Raw genomic sequence first — 17,833 nt, 5'->3', positions numbered from 1 at the left:
ATATAGAGCCAGATGCACAAAGTGGTACTTGCACCTGGAGTTCATTTGCAGTGGCAAGTGGCCCCAGCATGCCCATACATAAATGCTCTCTTTTTCTAAAATAGTTAAATAAAAAAGTTAAAGGTTGGAGAGATGGCTTAGTGGTTAAGGCACTTGCCTGCAAAGCCTAAGAACTCATGTTCGACTCTCCAGGTCCCATGTTGCCAGTGACGCAAGCACACCATGTCGTACATGCCACATGGCGGCACACACATCTGGAGTTTGTTTGCAGCAGCTGAAGGCCCTAGCACGCCCATTCCCTTTCTCTCTCTCCTCCTCTCTCAATCTCTCTCTCAAAATAAGTAATTTAAAAAAATTTAAAGCCAGGCGTGGTTGTGCATGCCTTCAATTTCAGCACTTGAGAGGCAGAGGTAGGAAGATTGCAGGAGTTTGAGGCCACCCTGAGACGACATAGTGAATTCCAGGTCACCCTGAGCTAGAGTGAGACCCTACCTCAAAAAAAAAAAAAAAAGAAAGAAAGAAAGAAAGAAAGATAGAAGGAATTTGGTCCTGGAGTACAAAATTTCTCTGTGGTATTTCTTTAATTTAATTTAATTAAGAGAGAGAAAAATAGGCAGATTAATAGAGAGAATGGGCACTCCAGGGCCTCTAGCCATTGCAAATGAACTCCAGATGTCTGTGCTACCTTATTCATCTGGCTTACATGGGTACTGGGGAATTGAACCTGGGTCCTTAGGCTTCACAGGCGAGCACCTTAACTGCTAAGCCATCTCTCCAGCCCTCTTTATGGTATTTCTGACTGAAAAAGTTAGATGATGTCCTCTTCCTGATACTTTGCATTTTTGTTTAAAACCTGTTTGTGATTAAGAGAAACAGTCTATCCCCCCCCCTTCATGTTTCAATACAAGATGCCCCATCAGATCTGATTCTGATGATAGTAATGTTGAGTCACCTGGTTCTGCATTTTTCTTTTTTTTAAATTTTTTAATTCATTTTTATTTATTTACTTGAGAGTGACAGAGAGAGAAAGAGGCAGAGAGAGAGAGAGAGAGAGAGAGAATGGGCACGCCAGGGCTTCCAGCCACTGCAAATGAACTCCAGACACGTGCGCCCCCTTGTGCATCTGGCTAATATGGGTCCTGGGGAATCGAGCCTCGAACCGGGGTCCTTAGACTTCACAGGCAAGTGCTTAACCGCTAAGCCATCTCTCCAGCCTGCATTTTTCTTCCCTTGAATTCCTGGGAATTGTGAGGATTCTTCATGGCCCCAAGTAGGAAAAAGTATTAACCCTCATGCTGTTTGCTACTACACACATCAGCAATGCCTAGCTAATTTTCCAGTGATTTCAGTGCATGGTTAGAAACTGATGACTTAACCCGGGTGTGGTGGTGCATGTCTTTAATCCCAGCCCAGTGGAGGCAGGGGTAGGAGGATCACTGTGAGTTCAAGGCCACCCTGAGAGACTCCATAGTGAATTCCAGGTCAGCCTGGGCTAGAGTGAGACCCTACCTCGAAACACCAAAAAAGAAAATGATGACTTGAGGGCTGGAGAGATGGCTCAGCAGTTAAGGCACTTGCCTGTAAAGCCAAAGGACCCAGGTTCAATTCCCCAGGACCCACGTAAGCCAGATGCACAAGGTAGTACATGCATCTGGAGTTCATTTGCAGTGGCTGGAGGCCCTGGCGTGCCCATTCTCTCTCTCTCACTCTGTGTCTGCCTTTTCCTCTCTTGTTCTCCCTCAAATAAATAAAATTGAAAAAAGAAAGAAAAGAAAATGATGACTCTCAAGCTCCCTATTTTACTCACACTTTACCTCTCCCTTCAGAAATTGGAAGTGAAGCTTTTCAAAAGTTTTTAACTCTCCTGGGTGACACCATCACTCTCAAGGGCTGGGCAGGATACCGCGGCGGTCTGGACACCAAAAGTAAGCTTGTTAAAAATAACCCTTATTAAAATTGGTGGAATTCTATTATCTTCCATCTGGTTTTGAACTTATACCCAAGGGTTGGGGAGGGATGAATCTTGAAACAGCTAGAGGGAAGTTCATACCCAGTCTGACATGGGTCATTGAACACATTCATTGCCTCCATTGGCTTTACAAGACTAAAACAGCCTTCAGAGCCCCTTGGAATGTCAAAGAGGTATGGTTGGCTGATATAGTACCACTAATAACATTTCTATCAAAGAGGGACTATAAATACCATTAGTACCATAGTAGCCATCTTAGTTTGCCCAGGTACATTAGATAAGGTTCACACAATAATGAAGTTGCCTAATAACGCATGTCTCAATTGTCCCCAGAAGCCAGTGACACATATTTGTGCTCACTAGGGACCTCAGTTTTGTGCCAGGACCGTGCTGGGCTCTGGGGTCACTGCATGCATATACCAACGTAGTCCCTGCCCTTCTGGGAGCCTGCTAGTCCACTGAACAGAGTGGCTAAGCAGCTGGTTCTGAGCTAACCCAGCCGTGAGTACTTACAAGAAGTAGGAAGCGCAGAGGCTCCTTGCCAGATCAAAGCATTAAGGAAAGCTGTTCTGAGAGAGAGTGTGATGTTCCAGATAAGAGGGAGGTGTGATGAGTGGGCACAGTTGGAGAGTCTTGAGAAGAGAAGGAATGTGGTATGTTGTTCTAGAAACTAAGAGCAAACTTTTATAGCTGGAGGGAACCAGAGGACCAAGAAGGTTACAGTACATCCTGGAGCAGAGTGCAGGGTGGCCCTACAGAGAGTGTTAAGGTCCTCTTGGATGTCAGAAAATAGGGGAGCAGTAAGAGCAACCTACATGGAGAATGGTCTGGAGCTAGTGGAGAGGCAGTCCAAACTGAAGGTGGTTACTGTGGCTGGAGGAACAGCGGGCTGGTCGGGAGGCAGTGCACAAGGTCCAGAGCTCTTCTGAGGAGAAGGGACAGGGTCCTGTGCTGAGTGAACATGAGGGGTAAAGAGGAAGAAAGGCTCAAACTGGGTCCCTGGATTTCTGGCCTGGGGGAGTTGGTGGGAGTCTGGAAATACTGGAGAGGAAGCATGGGGATGGGGAAGAGGGGAGGGTGGATTCCAAGTTTGGAGCCCTTAGGCTGGCTTGTATCTGTGTTGCATTTCTAGAATTTTTCTGTGCTTCTACTCTTGCCATGTTGTTTGATCTCAGTCAAAACCCTGAAGAAAGGCAGGCAGGTGGCATGAGGCTCTTGGTCCAGTCTGGGTGCCTGTACTCTTTGGGAGCCCATCTTTTAGCAGGAGTGTGCTAGGTCCTGAAGAGCCTCCACTGCCAGTACAGGCATGGAGGGCTTGCTCCAACTTCCCTCCTCTGTGTACATGGTGAGCTCCTGAGTACCTGAGAGCTCATCACCCCACAGCCACCCTCAGCCTCACTGTGACAGTCCTCACTGCCATCCAGGGAGCACCCTGGGTAGCCAGGCTTTCAGCTAAGTACTTGCAGGAGCCATCTTGCTGAGTCCTCCCTGGTGCCCCTGGGAGTTACATGCTATTGCTATCCCCATTTTTAAATTTTAAAACAGCCTCAGAGAAAAATAGAATGACTTGTCAAAAGTAACATGACTTTTAAAAATCAAATAAAAAGTGAAAAAAACCTTAAAATCTGGGGAGGAGGGGAGTGACATAGTTAGTGAGAACTGGAATCTAACTCCACTAACTAACTCCAGGCCTATGCTTTTAATCACTAGTAATCATAGTTTTGCCAGACATACTACTTTTATTTTATGGGCATGACGACTATGCAGTCTTGTGTGAATTCCCTTCTGTTAGGCCCCAGCAGCTGGAGGCGAGAAGCCGTTACCTGCTCTCCTTTTTAGCCCAGACTTCTGAAATCCCGTTGTGAGCTAGGCAGGCAGCAGCCAGCATAAGAGAGGCACAAGCAGTCCTTCTGCATGGGCAGTCTCCTCATTTCAGAAGGAAGTTGACACGTAGGCAGTCACTTGTTACTTACAGGCAGGGTTAGCCCAAAATTCTCTTTGAGAATGTACTGTGTATTGTATCCCCTTGTCTGCTACAAGTAAGAACTGTTTCCACATGAACTGAACTCACGCTTATATCTTACAGATGACACCACAGGGATAAATTCAGTTTATACTGTGTACCAAGGGCACGAGATCATGTTTCATGTTTCCACCATGTTGCCATATTCCAAAGAGAACAAACAGCAGGTAGGTGTGAACATGGGCTCTCTGAGAACACAGACTGTAATGATTTCATGAAACTAGAGACTGAATGTTACTATGAGCCCAACTTTAGCTACTAATTTAAGAACCCTTCCTACAGTCTGTACATGTGATCTGTCAACAAGCTTTAAGAAATACTATTTGTGGGGCTGGAGAGATGGCTTAGCGGTTAAGGCGCTTGCCTGAAAAGCCAAAGGACCCGGGTTCGACTCCCCAGGACCCACATAAGCCAGGTGCACAAAGGAAAGGGTGGGAAGTCAGTGCTGTTGTATGGTTTGTGGTCTGAAAGAAGCAGCTGACGGATTGTCTCACGGCCCTGGGAGTCCCTGGAGGCCTTAAGCTTGTTCCAGTTTTAGGAGAACTCTGGTAAAGGGCAGGTTGCACAGGAAGTGCATAAGCCCAGGAAGGTTTTGTAGGTAACTGAGACTCCCTAAGTACAGACGTCTTCTCTGTGTGGTTGAGAAGATCCACACTACTGCTCCGCTGCTAGACACACTCCCTCCCTCCTTTCTGGCCTGAGTGGGCTCCTCCAACCTTGCGACCTCAAATAGACTTGATGTGCCAGTGACAGTAGATGTCTGTCTCCAGCCAGACCTCCCTGCCTGCTGCCTCCGGCCTGAGCCCTCCCCAGGCTAGACACCACCAGCCTCATGAACTGTGGGAGACATGGTAGAAACAGTAACATTGAGAGGGTGGAGGTCAGGGCACTGGCAAGGAGGCTTTTGTAGAAGGGTAGAGCAGAGGAAAAAGGCCTGAACTGGAAGAAGAGCCTGCACAATGTACTAGGCTGGTGAAAGGCAGAGGCAAAAAGTCAAGGCCATCAATGGCTATGGTGGTTTGTTGCAGCGTAGCTGTGCATGTGCTCTGTTTGAGTGACTTTCTCAGTGATGTCATCTATGCTCATGACAGGTGGAAAGGAAGCGCCACATCGGAAACGATATTGTCACCATCGTGTTCCAGGAAGGGGAGGAATCTTCTCCTGCCTTTAAGCCGTCCATGATCCGCTCCCATTTCACACGTATCCTGGTCCTTTGTGAATGCTCCGCTTGACAGCCTGATTGGCCCCAAGCTGACCCTTGCACAAGTGTTATAACGGGCATGTTTTTCATTGATAGAGTCTGAGACCCATTGGCTTGACATTTCTTCTAAGCATTGCCTTTCTCGCTCTTCATCCCTCACCTATGGGGCAGTAGTAGATACTAGTTCTTAGAGAATTGTTTGGGTTTTTTTTTTTTTTTCAGTGAGATGGGAGATCTCACGTGTAGCCTAGGCTAGCCTCAAACTTGCAGTCCTCCAGCCTAAACCACCCTGGTGCTGAGATTACAAGTGTAGTAGGCAGTTCCACAATGCTGAGATGAACATCCATCCAACCAAACACAGCTTTATGAGAGGAAGGGATTTGTTTCAAGCTTACAGATCAAGCGAAGTTCCATCAGTGGCAGTAGATGCTGGCTCCCATTCACAAATCCAATCAGAGAGAGAAACCACCAGCAGCCAGCAAACACCACAGAGCAACAACCACAAAAATCCACCAGAGCTGACTGCTGTGCATGCCTTTGGGCTGGAATCAAGTCCACCCCCAGTGGAACCTTTAAGCTAGACTCTAGGATCCTCCCCAGTGACACCTCCTCAAGCCAGGAGGATGACAATCCAAGTTACAAGTTTAATGCTAACACCTGAGTCGATACTACAACAAGCATGGGCCACTATACCCAGCCTTGGAAGAATTCTTCCAAAATTTCTTTCCTTTCCTTGGGTAATCTATGAAATGAGGGAAACTTCCTATGATCATTTGGTAACAAATAAGTTCAAAGAATGATAAATAGTAAATCCTCTCAAAAATTTGCTTTAGGGAGTGGGCATGGTGGCACATGCCTTTAATCCCAGCATTTGGGAGGCAGAGGTAAGAGGATCACCATGAGTTCAAGGCCACTCCACTCTGAAATTACATAGTGAATTCCAGGTCAGCCTGGACTAGAGTGAGACCCTACTTAAAAAAAAAATTGCTTTCGATATAAAAATTTTGGCACATGCCTGCATTTCTGGAGACTAGAGCTAGAGAATTGCAAATTTGAGGCTAGCCTGGGATACATATCAAAACTTTGTCTTAAATATTTCAAAAAGGGACTTAGAGAGATTTCCCAGTGGTGAAAATCACTTGCTTGTAAAGCCTGCTGGCCCAAGTTCAATTCTCCAGCACAGTTCTCCAGATCTGCACATGCATGCATGCACATACACACACAAATAAAAAAATAGGCATGTTAACTTATGCCTATAATCCCCGAATTGGAGAGACTAAGACAGGAGGAATCATCATGAGTTCAAGACCAGCCTGGGCTGTGTAATGAATTCCAGGATAGTCTGGAATACAGAGTGAATTTTTGTCCTTTAAGAGTCTCATGCAAGGCTGGAGAGATTGCTTAGTGGTTAAAGCACTTGCCTGCAAAGCCTAAGGACCCAGGTTCAATTCCCCAGTACCCACATAAGCCATATTCACAAGGTGGTACACAGAAGTTTATTTGCAGTGGCTAGAGGCCCTGGTGTGTCCATTTAAAAGAGAGAGAGCCAGGTGTGGTGGTGCGTGCCTTTAATCCCAGCACTTGGAAGGCAGAGGTAGGAGGATTGCCTTGAGTTCAAGGCCACCCTGAGACTACATAGTGAATTCCAGGTCAGCCTCAGCTAGAGTGAGACCATACCTTACAAAAAGAGAGAGAGGAAGAAAAGCATCCTAAAGATCCCAAGTGCTTTATTTAAAAAAAAAAAAAAACTCTCATGCTATACCAAGTTAGCCAGGTGAGCCCCTTTCTTAAAAAAAAAAATGGGGGAGGGAATTAACACGGGATTTTTTTATAATCATGGAAAATGCTAATAAAATTTTTTTTGTTGTTTTTTTTGTTTTTCGAGGTAGGGTCTCACTCTAGCCCAGGCTGACCTGGAATTCACAATGGAATCTCAGGGTGGCCTCGAACTCATGGCGATCCTCCTACCTCTGCCTCCCGAGTGCTGGGATTAAAGGCATGCGCCACCACGCCCGGCTAAAATTTTTTTTAAAATGGGCAGGAGATATAACTCAGTGGATAGACTGCCTAGCATGCACAAAGCCCTGGGTTCAGTCCTCAGCTCCAAACACACCAAGCATGATGGTGCACTCCTGTAATCCCAGCACTCAGAAGACAGAGACAAGATAATCAGAAGTGCAAGGCCATTCTCAGCTACATAACAAGTTCAAGGCCAGCCAATGCTACATGAGACTATCTCAAAATTTTGAAAAAGAATTATGAAAATGCAAAATGAATTTTCCTAGTTGATTCTAAGCTGTGCTGTTAGCTGCTGCATTGAAATGTGAGAAATGACAGAAATGATCGTTTCCCCTAGTCTCTGCTCAGTGGCAGTGCCTGCAGATGCCATAGTTCAGCCACACTGCCCCAGGGCATCCACTGTGTCAGTCATGGCCCACTTGCTCTGGGTCATAGGCCATGACAGCAAAACCCAACAAACAAAGGTCAGCTGAGGGCTAAAGAGATGAACCAGTGGTTACGTGTGGGGACCTGGGACTGCCAGAGTTTGAATTTCCAGATCCCACATAAACAGCTAGGTGTGGTTACATGTACCTGTAACCCCAGTACTACTGGGAACAGAGACTCAAGAATCATTGGAGCCCTACAAGCTTCAGAATCAATGAAGAATCTTGTGGCTCAAAACAAGAACAAGTAGAAGAGCGATGGAGCAGGACCCCAGTGGTCTGCTCAGTGCCCCTCCACAAGTGCGCATACAGGCCACCACTCCCACCTTTCGCCCCCTCCCACACACAAGCAAATAGTGGGCATTTTCAGAAAAAGTTCTCATCTACTTACTCCTAGTCCCTGGAGACTCCAGGAAAAATATTTGGAGACAAAACAGTGGTGCTTTGTGCATCTAGAAATAGGTTCTCTACATTCTGACTCGTGTTGGTGGTGGTGGGTTTTTTGTGATAGGGTCTCGCTCTAGCCCAGGCTGACCTGGAAATCACTATGTAGTCTCAGGATGGTCTTGAATTTATGGCAATCCTTTACCTCTGCCTCCCAAGTGCTGGGATTAAAGGTGTGCGCCACCACGCCCAGTCTGACTTGTTTCTTGAAACCTTAACCTCTTGTCAGTGTTTGACAGTTGAAATTGCCAGATTTCTTTCACAGAGATGGGGAGCCATCACTGAGGTGGAGACACGTATGCTTTCTGTCTGTTCCTTTCCTTGCTTACTGGCTGATATCTCCCCTACTCACTGGGGTTTAAGACTATTATTTCCCCTTCTCATAGCAGCAGTTTTTCTTACATAGCAGAAAACTTCTCTGAGTAGAGGGCAAGAGGAGAAGTGAGGGTTGGGGAGATGGCTCCATGGGTAAAAGCTTGCTGCACAAGCACAATGATCTGCATTTGACTCCCAGAGCCCACAGAAAGCCAGATGTAATAGCATGAACATCTGAATCCCAGCAGACCTGTGGAGGGGTGGGAGGTGGAGACTGGAAAATCCCCAGAAGCTTGCTAGCCAACTAGCCTGGTGTTCTCAGTGGTAAAGCAACTACAGACCCTGACTCAAACAAGGGGCAAGGGGAGGACAAGCACCCGGGGTTGTCCTGTGACTGCCACCTGTGTGCCACAGCATACATGGGCCTTCTCTTTCTCATACACACAAAGAAAGTCAAAAGATGACTTTAACTGGGCATGGTGGTACATGTCTTTAATCCCAGCACTGGGAGGCAGAAATAGGAGGATCACCACAAGCTCGAGGCCACCCTGAGGCTCCATAGTGAATTCCAGGACAGCCTGGGCTACAGTGAGACCCTACCTTGAAAAACACACAAAAAAGATTACTTTAAAAAGTGTGTGTGTGTGTGTGTGTGTGTGTAGTGGTTTTTCAAGGTAGGGTTTCACTCCAACTCAGGCTGACCTGGAATTCACTATGTAGTCTCAGGGTGCCCTTGAACTCATGGCGATCCTCTGTCTCCCCAGTGCTGGGATTAAAGGCATGCACCACCATGCCTGACTTAAAAAGTTTTTTCTTTATTTACCTATCTGTGAGAGAGAGTATGGGTACACCAGGGCCTCTTGCCGCTGAAAATAAACTCCAGGCACATGTGCCACCTTGCACACCTGGCTTTATGTGAGTACTACAGAATCGATCCCAGGCTTTACAGGAAAGAGCCTTTAGCCTCTGAGCCACCTCCAGACCTGTGAGATGGTTTTGGAGAAAGAGGACTTTTAGAATGTCTCTTGTAAGTTGTAGTTGTAAGGCTTGGCATTTTGGTTTCTGGAAGACGACAAGTAGGTAGTGAACGCAGATTTGTCTCAGTGCAGGAGTGGACGTACCAAGGGACTGACTGTGTTAGCCCTCACTAAGGCAAGCTAGGGGTAAGAAAGAGAGATAATAGTGGAACTGTGACAGAGAAGACTTTTTTGGGGGGGTGAGCTAAGTTTTCACTCTAGCCCAGGCTGACCTAGAAATCAGTATGTAATCTTAGTGTGGCCTCGAACTCACAGCAGTCCTCCTATCTCTGCTTCCCAAGTGCTGGGATTAAAGGCCTGCACCACCACACCAGGCTGTACTTTTTATTTATATATTTTGAAGAGTTCTACTGAGATTTCATTCCCAAACTGTAAAACTCGCCCTTTTTTTTTCCTCCTTCTTCTTCTTCTTTGTGGTGCTGGGAATGGAACCCAAGCCTCCCACATGTTAGGCAAGTACTGCCACCAAGTCACACCCCCAGTAGTTGAGCTATTCTGGACTCTGCAGGCTCCAGCCCAAGTAGAGTAGACTCTGCTTAGAAGCTGCCACCAGCCACATTGGCTTGTTTTCCGGGCTTGTTTTGTCTACCAAAGCCAGAAGAAGGAAGGTGTGCAGTGGAAACATTTAAATTGCTTCTGGGAGATGAAATCAATGACTAACTCCGTGCTAGGATCGTGTTTGTATTTGCAGACAAAGGAAGGGCTCTTTAATTTATGATTTCTGATGGCTTTTGGCTCTTTAGTATCTTTACTTACATTGTTTTTCTCACAGCTTTGGAAGTTTCATGTATCCCCTTCCCAGAGACAGAGCACACAGATGCAAACTCTAGTCATGGGGCTCTTATGTGTATCCTCCTAGGCTGCCTCTTGTAAAGAGATCAAGGTTCTGTCCCAGCCTCAGTGTAACAGGTGCCTGATAACAAAAAGGCCTGCTTAAGAATTTTTCTGGGGCTGGAGAGATGGCTCAGTGGATAAAGCACTTGCCACACAAGTATGAGTACTGGAGTTCAGATCCCCAGAACCCACACAAAGCTGGACACAGTAGCACAAGCATCTACAGTCCTAGTGTACCTATAGCGAGATGGGGGCAGAGACAGGAGAATCTCTTGGACGCTCACAGGCCAGCAAGCCTGGTGACACAGCAGTGAGCAGTAAGACTCTGTCCCAAACAAGGTACAAGGCGAGGAGTGACACTCAGTGCTGTCCTCTGACCTTCACACGTGCACACACACACATGCACACGAGCATGCACGCTTCTCTACAAGGGATTTTCAAAGCATAAATTGTTGGATATGAGCATCAGGGATGTTGATCAATTTCCTTGACTATCCCCATAGATATCTTTGCCTTAGTGAGGTATGATCAGCAAAATGACAATTACAGGTAGGTGATGACCTCATCTCCATTTTTGTTCAGTCTCATTTGCTTGTTCATTTGACATTGTAAAAGAATCACGTCCTGCTTTCTTCTGGTGGTGGTTAATATTTATGCCTCCGACCCTATAAAACTTTCTTCAAGGCCAACTGTCTTCAGGAAAAATCTATCATGTACAGTGGACCCAAGGGTCGATTTGGCATTCTGTTCGTTATAGAGAAACAAATTTGATATGCTTGACTTTGGCCAGAGTAGCCTCTTCCCTATGCCACTGCCTTCCCTTGGATCCTTCTGTTCCCCGTAACTAAGTAGTTAAAAGACATCATGATGTGAAAGGAATGTGAACATCCCTTGGTAGCTGTGGGCTTGAATTCCAGCCCTCTCCCTTACTGACATAGAGACTTTATGAAAAGTATTTCTCCCCTGGAAGCCTTGGGCCTAGTGTAGAATGAAAGTAAAGTTATTCCCCTTTGCAGGGTTGGCGAGATCTGAGTCAGTGCTGCATCTTAAATTCCCAAGTAGCCAACTGGGGTTGGGGGGGGGGGGAGGCAATGAGTGTGCCATGGTGCCATTGCTGTAATTCTGGAGGTTCCTGGCCTGTCTACCAGTTGGTGGATTCGATCTTAGCCTCTCTCCAAAAGGAAAGGTTTAGGGGGTGGTACAGACTCCTCCTGTGAATATTCTGAACATATTACATAGTCACTGGACACATTGACAGGCAAAATATTGGTAATCTTTGAAGAAAAACTAATACTGGAATGTTCTCTATATAGGCTGAAAATATTCTCAGAAGAAAGTGTACCACTCTTTGGTCCACCCTTGCCAACCCCACCGGTGTTTACAGACCACCAGGAATTCAGGGACTTTTTGCTAGTGAAATGTAAGTTGCCCTTTTGAAATCTTATACAACATTATCAAAACATGTTTTAGGGGCTGGAGAGGTGGCTTAGTGGTTCGATTCCCCAGGACCCACATAGTCCAGATGCACAAGAAGATGCACACATCTGGAGTTCCTTTGCAGTGACTGGAGGCCCTGGTGTGCCCATTCTCTCCATCTCCCCCCCCCTCAAATAAATAAAATATATTTTTAAAAAATATGCTTCATGCCAGGTGTGGTGGTGCACACCTTTAATCCCAGCACTCAGGAAGCAGAGGTAGAAGGATCGCCATGAGAGTGAGACCACCCTGAGAGCACATAGTGAATTCCATGTCAGCCTGTGCTAGAGTGAGACCCTACCTTGAAAAACCAACACAGGCCTGGAGAGATGGCTTAGTGGTTAAGGCCCTTGCCTGCAAAGCCAAAGGACCCAGGTTTGATTCTTTAGGACCCACATAAGCCAGATGCTTATGTGGTGTTGCATGCATCTGGGGTTCGTTTCCAGTGACTGGAAGCCCTGGTGTGCCCATCCCCTCTCCCCCCTCAAATAAATTTTTTAAAAAACTTTTTTTAAAAAAAGCACATTTCTTCTTAGGATGTCGCATAAGAAAATGACATGGTTTAAGCAGTCTAGGTTAATTCTTTTTTTAACTTACTTTTTATTGACAGCTTCCATAATTATGGACAATAACCCATGGTAATTCCCTACCCCCCCACACACACACTTTGCCCTTTGAAACTCCATTCTCCTTCATACCCCTTCCCCCTCTTAATCAGTCCCTTTTATTTTTATTTTTATTTTTTTTCCCCAAGGGTAGAGTGAGGTTTATTGTAAAAGCACATGGATGAGGCTGGGCTGGGCGGGGAAGGCTCTAAGAGACTGAGTCAGAGGCTTCTGAGCTGTCTTTGATGTCTGTGCTCTCTGTGGTCTCACTGACCTGGCTGAGGTCCTTGCTGTCCCCACCACTTTCTTCAGCAGCCGAGGTCTTCTCCTCGTGACAGGCCTCTGCTGAGCTCAGAAGTGGGTTGCCTTTGCTCTCTGCGAGCTTGCCCTTCTCCTTCAGCTCCAGGTGCCGTCTCAGCTGCCACCAGGAGCCCAGGGGGAAGCGGGTGGAAAGAGACAGGGCCTAAGTCTCCAGAGACAAGACAAGGGGAGCCAGGCTCTGTGGCTGGCTCATCAGCCATCTGGGTGAAGTCACGCTTCATGGCGTAGGCATCCTCCCCATCTGCATAGTATTTGGGCTCCACCTCGCTGATCTGGAAATTGAGGGTGTTGGAATAGAGATGCAGGGCGGCCCAGTTACTCTTTCAGACATGCAAGGAGACATATTTGGCATTCTCTAGCATGGCTCGAGAGGCTTGGTCCATCAGCTTCTGAGCTAGGCCAAGGCGCCGGTGGGAACACTTTACAGCCACTGAGGTGATGTGTCCACAGGGCATGTCATCTGGGTCTTCTTCCATTTTGGCCAGAACATAGCCCACAATCTTCCCATTCTCTTCCTCAGCAATATAAGAGAGCTGTGGCCAGGAGAGGCCATGGTAGAATTAGTACTTCATCTGGTAGTTCTCCGGGAGGCACAGGAGGTTGCAGTGCTGCATGTTCATCAGGTCCTCGGACCTCGCATTGCAGATGTTCATGACGGCGGCTGGGATCCCGGATCCCACGCGCACAGTCCTCTGCCACCAGCCCCCGAAGTGACACGAGGCAGTTTGGAAGGCCAGAGATGGGGCCAGGCTCGCTAGGGCGGCAGTCTCTTTTATTTTGATGTCATCATCTTTTCTTCCTATTGTTATGGTCTTGTGCAGGCAGTGTCAGGCACTGTGAGGTCATAGATATCCAGGGCATTTTGTGTCTGGAGAAGCACATTGTAAGGAGTCCTACTCTTCCTTTGGCTCTTACATTCTTTCCGCCACCTCTTCTGCAATGGGCCCTGAACCTTGGAAGGTGTGGTAGAGATATTGCAGTGCCGAGCACTCCTCTGTCACTTCTTCCCAGCACCATGGTGCCTTCTGAGTCATCCCAAGGTCACCATGTTAATTCTTTACACATGTGTTTAGTTTTCTGGTAGTACCATGTAGGCTTTCTTTTGGGTCATCATCTACACCTGCTTCAAACAAGGTCCTACCCACCTGCCTTACAGCTTATCTTCCCTCAACACTCACAGTCCCCTGGGTCCTAATGTTGCCATTCTGAGTTTCTGCTGATAGGTGTCTGTGCAATTGTCAGAGAAAGGTGGAGGTAGGAGAAAGAGTGGTTGTGACATACGCTGAGCAACAGATCGAGTTGTTGGAAAGTATGTGTATGGTGTGCCAAGCCTGGTCTTGCTAGCCAGTGAGCATACATCCTGGCTGTACTGATGGCACCCAGGGCTGGACTCTGAGCTCCTATCTCCTGTACAGCAGAGCTCACTAACACCCCTCCACACGGCATCCCTTAGTTACCGTATTTGGAAGACCCAGCAGGATCGTCCTCGTTGCTGCTCAGAACCAAGTTTCTTGGCTTCATTCATTGCCGTCTTTTCATGGAAGTCCAGCTTGCCAGCCTCAGGACCCTGGCAGTACCACCTCTTCTGTGCTCTGTACAGAGAGGCAGGCTTCAGCCTTCTGCAGGCGTGCTGCATGCTGCAGTGCTTTGCTGGAGGCCTCTTGTCCCCTCCCGACACACCGTCTCTGCCTAATCCTGTCACTGTTGCCGTGCACTTTGAGAGCATTTGAGAAAGCCTGACTTCACCTTGACCCACACATAAGACTGCCTGAGTCCCCAGTCGTATAGAATCCTTCAGGATCCCTGATCCTCAGCTTATCCTCCTACGGAATTGGCTGAAACAAGTGTCACAAGCTAGGCAAGTGATACACACCATGACTGTGCTCCTTTGTCTTGCCTGCCCTGCCTGTCCTTCATAGCACTGCACATAGGTCCTCCTCCATCAGCCACCAAAGGCTCCCATATCTGTGCAGGAAGTAAGTGGCACTCCAGTCACCAAAAAACATCCCAGTCTCAGCCAAGCTACTCAGCATCACACTTCCCTCCAAAAGTCCTGCAGCCCCTTGCAGACAAGCCCTGCTTCCAGCCCTCTACTGGCCGCGGGAGCAGGGAAGGCCTGTGGCTAGGTTCCTGCCGCACTGCTAGCCTCCCAGCTAAGCATACCAGCATATCAGGGCAGTGTCCACGCCCAACATTAGGAGCAGCAAACTGCAAGCCACTTGCAAAGGGGGTGATTTATTCCTTCCTTTCCCACATTCATGGCTCTTACTTCAGAGGGTGGGATGAAGGTCACCAGCTCAGGTGAGTGGGGAGGTGGGTGGGGAAATGTGTAAGTGACTTGGGTCTAGAAGAGGACATTGAAGAGCTCTGGGGGACATGACATCTCTTGAAAACCATGTACCCAGCTCCCTCCAGGTGGTGCCTTCCAACAACACAAAGCCAGGGTTGCCATATTTTCTGAGTTTTCCTAACAAACCACATTTGTGAAATTTCATGTGGTTCAAGTCCAAGGGTTGAAGGGGGAGTCAGGAGACAAATAGGAAGGTATCTGCCAAGGAGGGGGTACAGGAAATAAGCATTCTTAAGGTGCTGGTGGCAGAGCAGGAACCCCAAAGAACTGTAGTGCTTTAACCACAGATTAGTTACAGGACTACTCAGCAAAACTGGGGGTGTAGTAGTGAGTGGAATCCACCCATCAAAGTAGAACTAGGCGAAGAATAGCCCGTCAGTGCCCTCAAAGACTTGGGGAGAAATGAAGTGAGGAGGCCGGGTGTGGTGGCACACGCCTTTAATTCCAGCACTTGGGAGGCAGAGGTAGGAGGATCACTGAGAGTTCGAGGCCACTCTGTGACTACATAGTGAATCCCAGGTTAGCCTGGACTACAGCAAAACTCTACCTCGAAAACCCAAAAAAAAAAAAAAATGAAGTGAGGGGTTCAGTCGATCTAGAGGTGAAGCTTTGAAAGATGGTGAGTCTGGGGAAGATGGGCTGAAGGTGATTGAGCAGAATCGCCCGTCAGTGCCCTCAAAGACTTGGAGAGAAATGAAGTGAGGGGTTCAGTTGGTCTAGAGGTGAAGCTTTAAAAGGTGGTGAGGCTGGGGAAGATGGGCCGAAGGTGATGGAGAGGATACTGCAGTGATGAGTGTGGCCAGCAGGGCTACATGACTGACAGAAAAGGAGAAGCCGGGGACTAAAGGCTCTGTGAATTCCAGAATGGATTTCGCAGAAGGGAGGAAACCAGCCAGGCAGAAAACTCTGAGATAACCACAAATGACATTTCAACAAAAATTCAAGCCTTTCCCCTAATTCAACCAAAACAAATTATTTGAAGTGGCATTTTCTAAGGCATTAAGAAGAAAAAAATTTTAATAGAGAAAACAGTCAGTCAAACATAGCATAAATTTCTTAAGAGATTTCTTGATATACACAAGCCCAGCTTGTGCCCAGCACATATATTCTATTTAGGGAATGCCTATTCCCAAGATGTTCTTTTCAGTTAGTGAACAGAACTTCCTTTGGCCTTTGTATGAGAAAAAATAATAGCTGATATTTATCCAGTTCTGTGTACTTAACACTATACTGTTTATTATCTCACTTAAGATGACAACCTCCAGGCTAGAGAGATGACTTAGCAGTTAAGATGCTTGCCTGCAAATCCAAAGGACCCAGTTTCAATTCCCAGGACCCACTCAAGCCAGATGCACAAGGTGGTGCATGCATCTGGGGCTCGTTTGCAAGGCTGGAGGTCCTAGCATGCCCATTCTCTTTTTTTTTTCTCTCTCTCTCTGCCTCGCTTTCTCCCTGTGTCTCTCCCCCCACCCAAATAAAAAAATGACAATTAGAAGCCAGGCATGGTGGCATGCACCTTTAATCCTAGCACTCGGGAGGCAGAGGTAGGAGGATCGCTGTGACTTCAAGGCCACACTGAGACTCCATAGTGAATTCCAGGTCACCCTGGGCTAGAGTGAGACCCTACCTTAATAAAAAAGAAAATAAGAAAAAATGACAACCCCCTAAAAATATGATGTTGCCCATTTTGCAAGGGAGAAAACTGAAGCCCTAAGAAGTGAAAACAAAATGACTTACAACCACATAGCTCATGGCAAAACTATCACCCACATTCACAACTTAACTACTACACACTTCCTGTTCTGTGCTCTGGTGTGTTACTGCATACTTTCCTTTGTTGGTTCTTAGTATCTGAAGGCCACTAATAGCTCAGCACTCTCCAGAAGAAATTTCCATTAGACTAAGAATCCCAGTTTTCTACTGAAGTAGACATTTTTTGTGGCGGGGGTGAGGGGTTCGAGGTAGGGTCTCACTCTAGGTCAGGCTGACCTGGGAATCACCCTGTAGTCTCAGGGTGGCCTTGAACTCCCAGCAATCCTCCTACCTCTGTCTCCTGAGTGCTGGGATTAAAGGCATGTACCACCATGTCTGGCCAAGCAGTTGGTTGTTTTTTTTTTTTAACAATTTTCAAAATGCAGCAAACATTTAATGCCAATGATAACATCAGTTATTTTAGTCAGCTTTCATTACTGACATAAAGCCTGAGAAAAACAACTGAGATGAAGAAAGACATATTTTGACTCATGGTATCAGAGCCTTCACTCTGTGGTCACCTAGTTCATTACAGTCTTATGTGAGGCAGAACTTCAATCATGGTGGCAGGGTAAGGTGGAGGAAAACTGCTCACCTCATGGCCGCCAGGAAGCAGGGAGAGAGAAAGGGCCAGGGACAAGATACAGCCTTCAGTGGCACTCCGCCAGCAACGTTACTTCTCCAACCAGACCCCACCTCCTAATGTTTTCACTGCCTCCCAGTCACACCATCAAATTATGAAGCCATCAATAAACTAATCTACTGATGAAGCCAGAGTCCTCATTAAAAGGTGATTGGTGATTGGAAGCTGGGTGTGGTGGCACACGCCTTTAATCCCAGTACTTGGGAGGCAGAGGTAGGAGGATCACAGAGAGTTTGAAGCTACCCTGAGACTCCATAGTGAATTCCAGGTCAGCCTGAGCTAGAGTGAGACCCTACCTTGCAAAACCAAAAAAAAAAGGTGATTGGAGCCGCACGTGGTGGCACACTCCTTTAATCCCAGCACATGGGAGGCAGAGGTAAGAGGATTGCCATGAGTTTGAGGCCACTCTGAGACTACAT

General features: G+C 47.1%; 1 protein-coding gene and 1 pseudogene across 6 annotated transcripts in view; one reads left to right on the top strand and one right to left on the bottom strand.

Annotated features, from left to right (window-relative positions):
- Positions 1-17,833, top strand: part of Garnl3 (GTPase activating Rap/RanGAP domain like 3) — a 204,984-nt gene that overhangs the window by 146,083 nt on the left and 41,068 nt on the right. For all 6 annotated transcript variants that reach the window (XM_045148042.1, XM_045148062.1, XM_004671646.2 and 3 more), the window contains 5 exons: positions 1,827-1,925; positions 4,056-4,159; positions 5,084-5,192; positions 10,771-10,816; positions 11,581-11,687. In XM_045148042.1, the coding sequence (XP_045003977.1) occupies positions 1,827-1,925; positions 4,056-4,159; positions 5,084-5,192; positions 10,771-10,816; positions 11,581-11,687 (465 nt within the window). The remainder of the gene's footprint in view (positions 1-1,826; positions 1,926-4,055; positions 4,160-5,083; positions 5,193-10,770; positions 10,817-11,580; positions 11,688-17,833) is intronic.
- On the bottom strand, positions 12,557-13,322 carry LOC105945006 (annotated as a pseudogene).

Source organism: Jaculus jaculus, chromosome 1, assembly GCF_020740685.1.
Source record: "Jaculus jaculus isolate mJacJac1 chromosome 1, mJacJac1.mat.Y.cur, whole genome shotgun sequence".
NCBI lineage: Eukaryota > Metazoa > Chordata > Mammalia > Rodentia > Dipodidae > Jaculus > Jaculus jaculus.
Note: the sequence above shows the minus strand (reverse complement) of the source record. Positions and strands in the feature narration are given on the sequence as shown.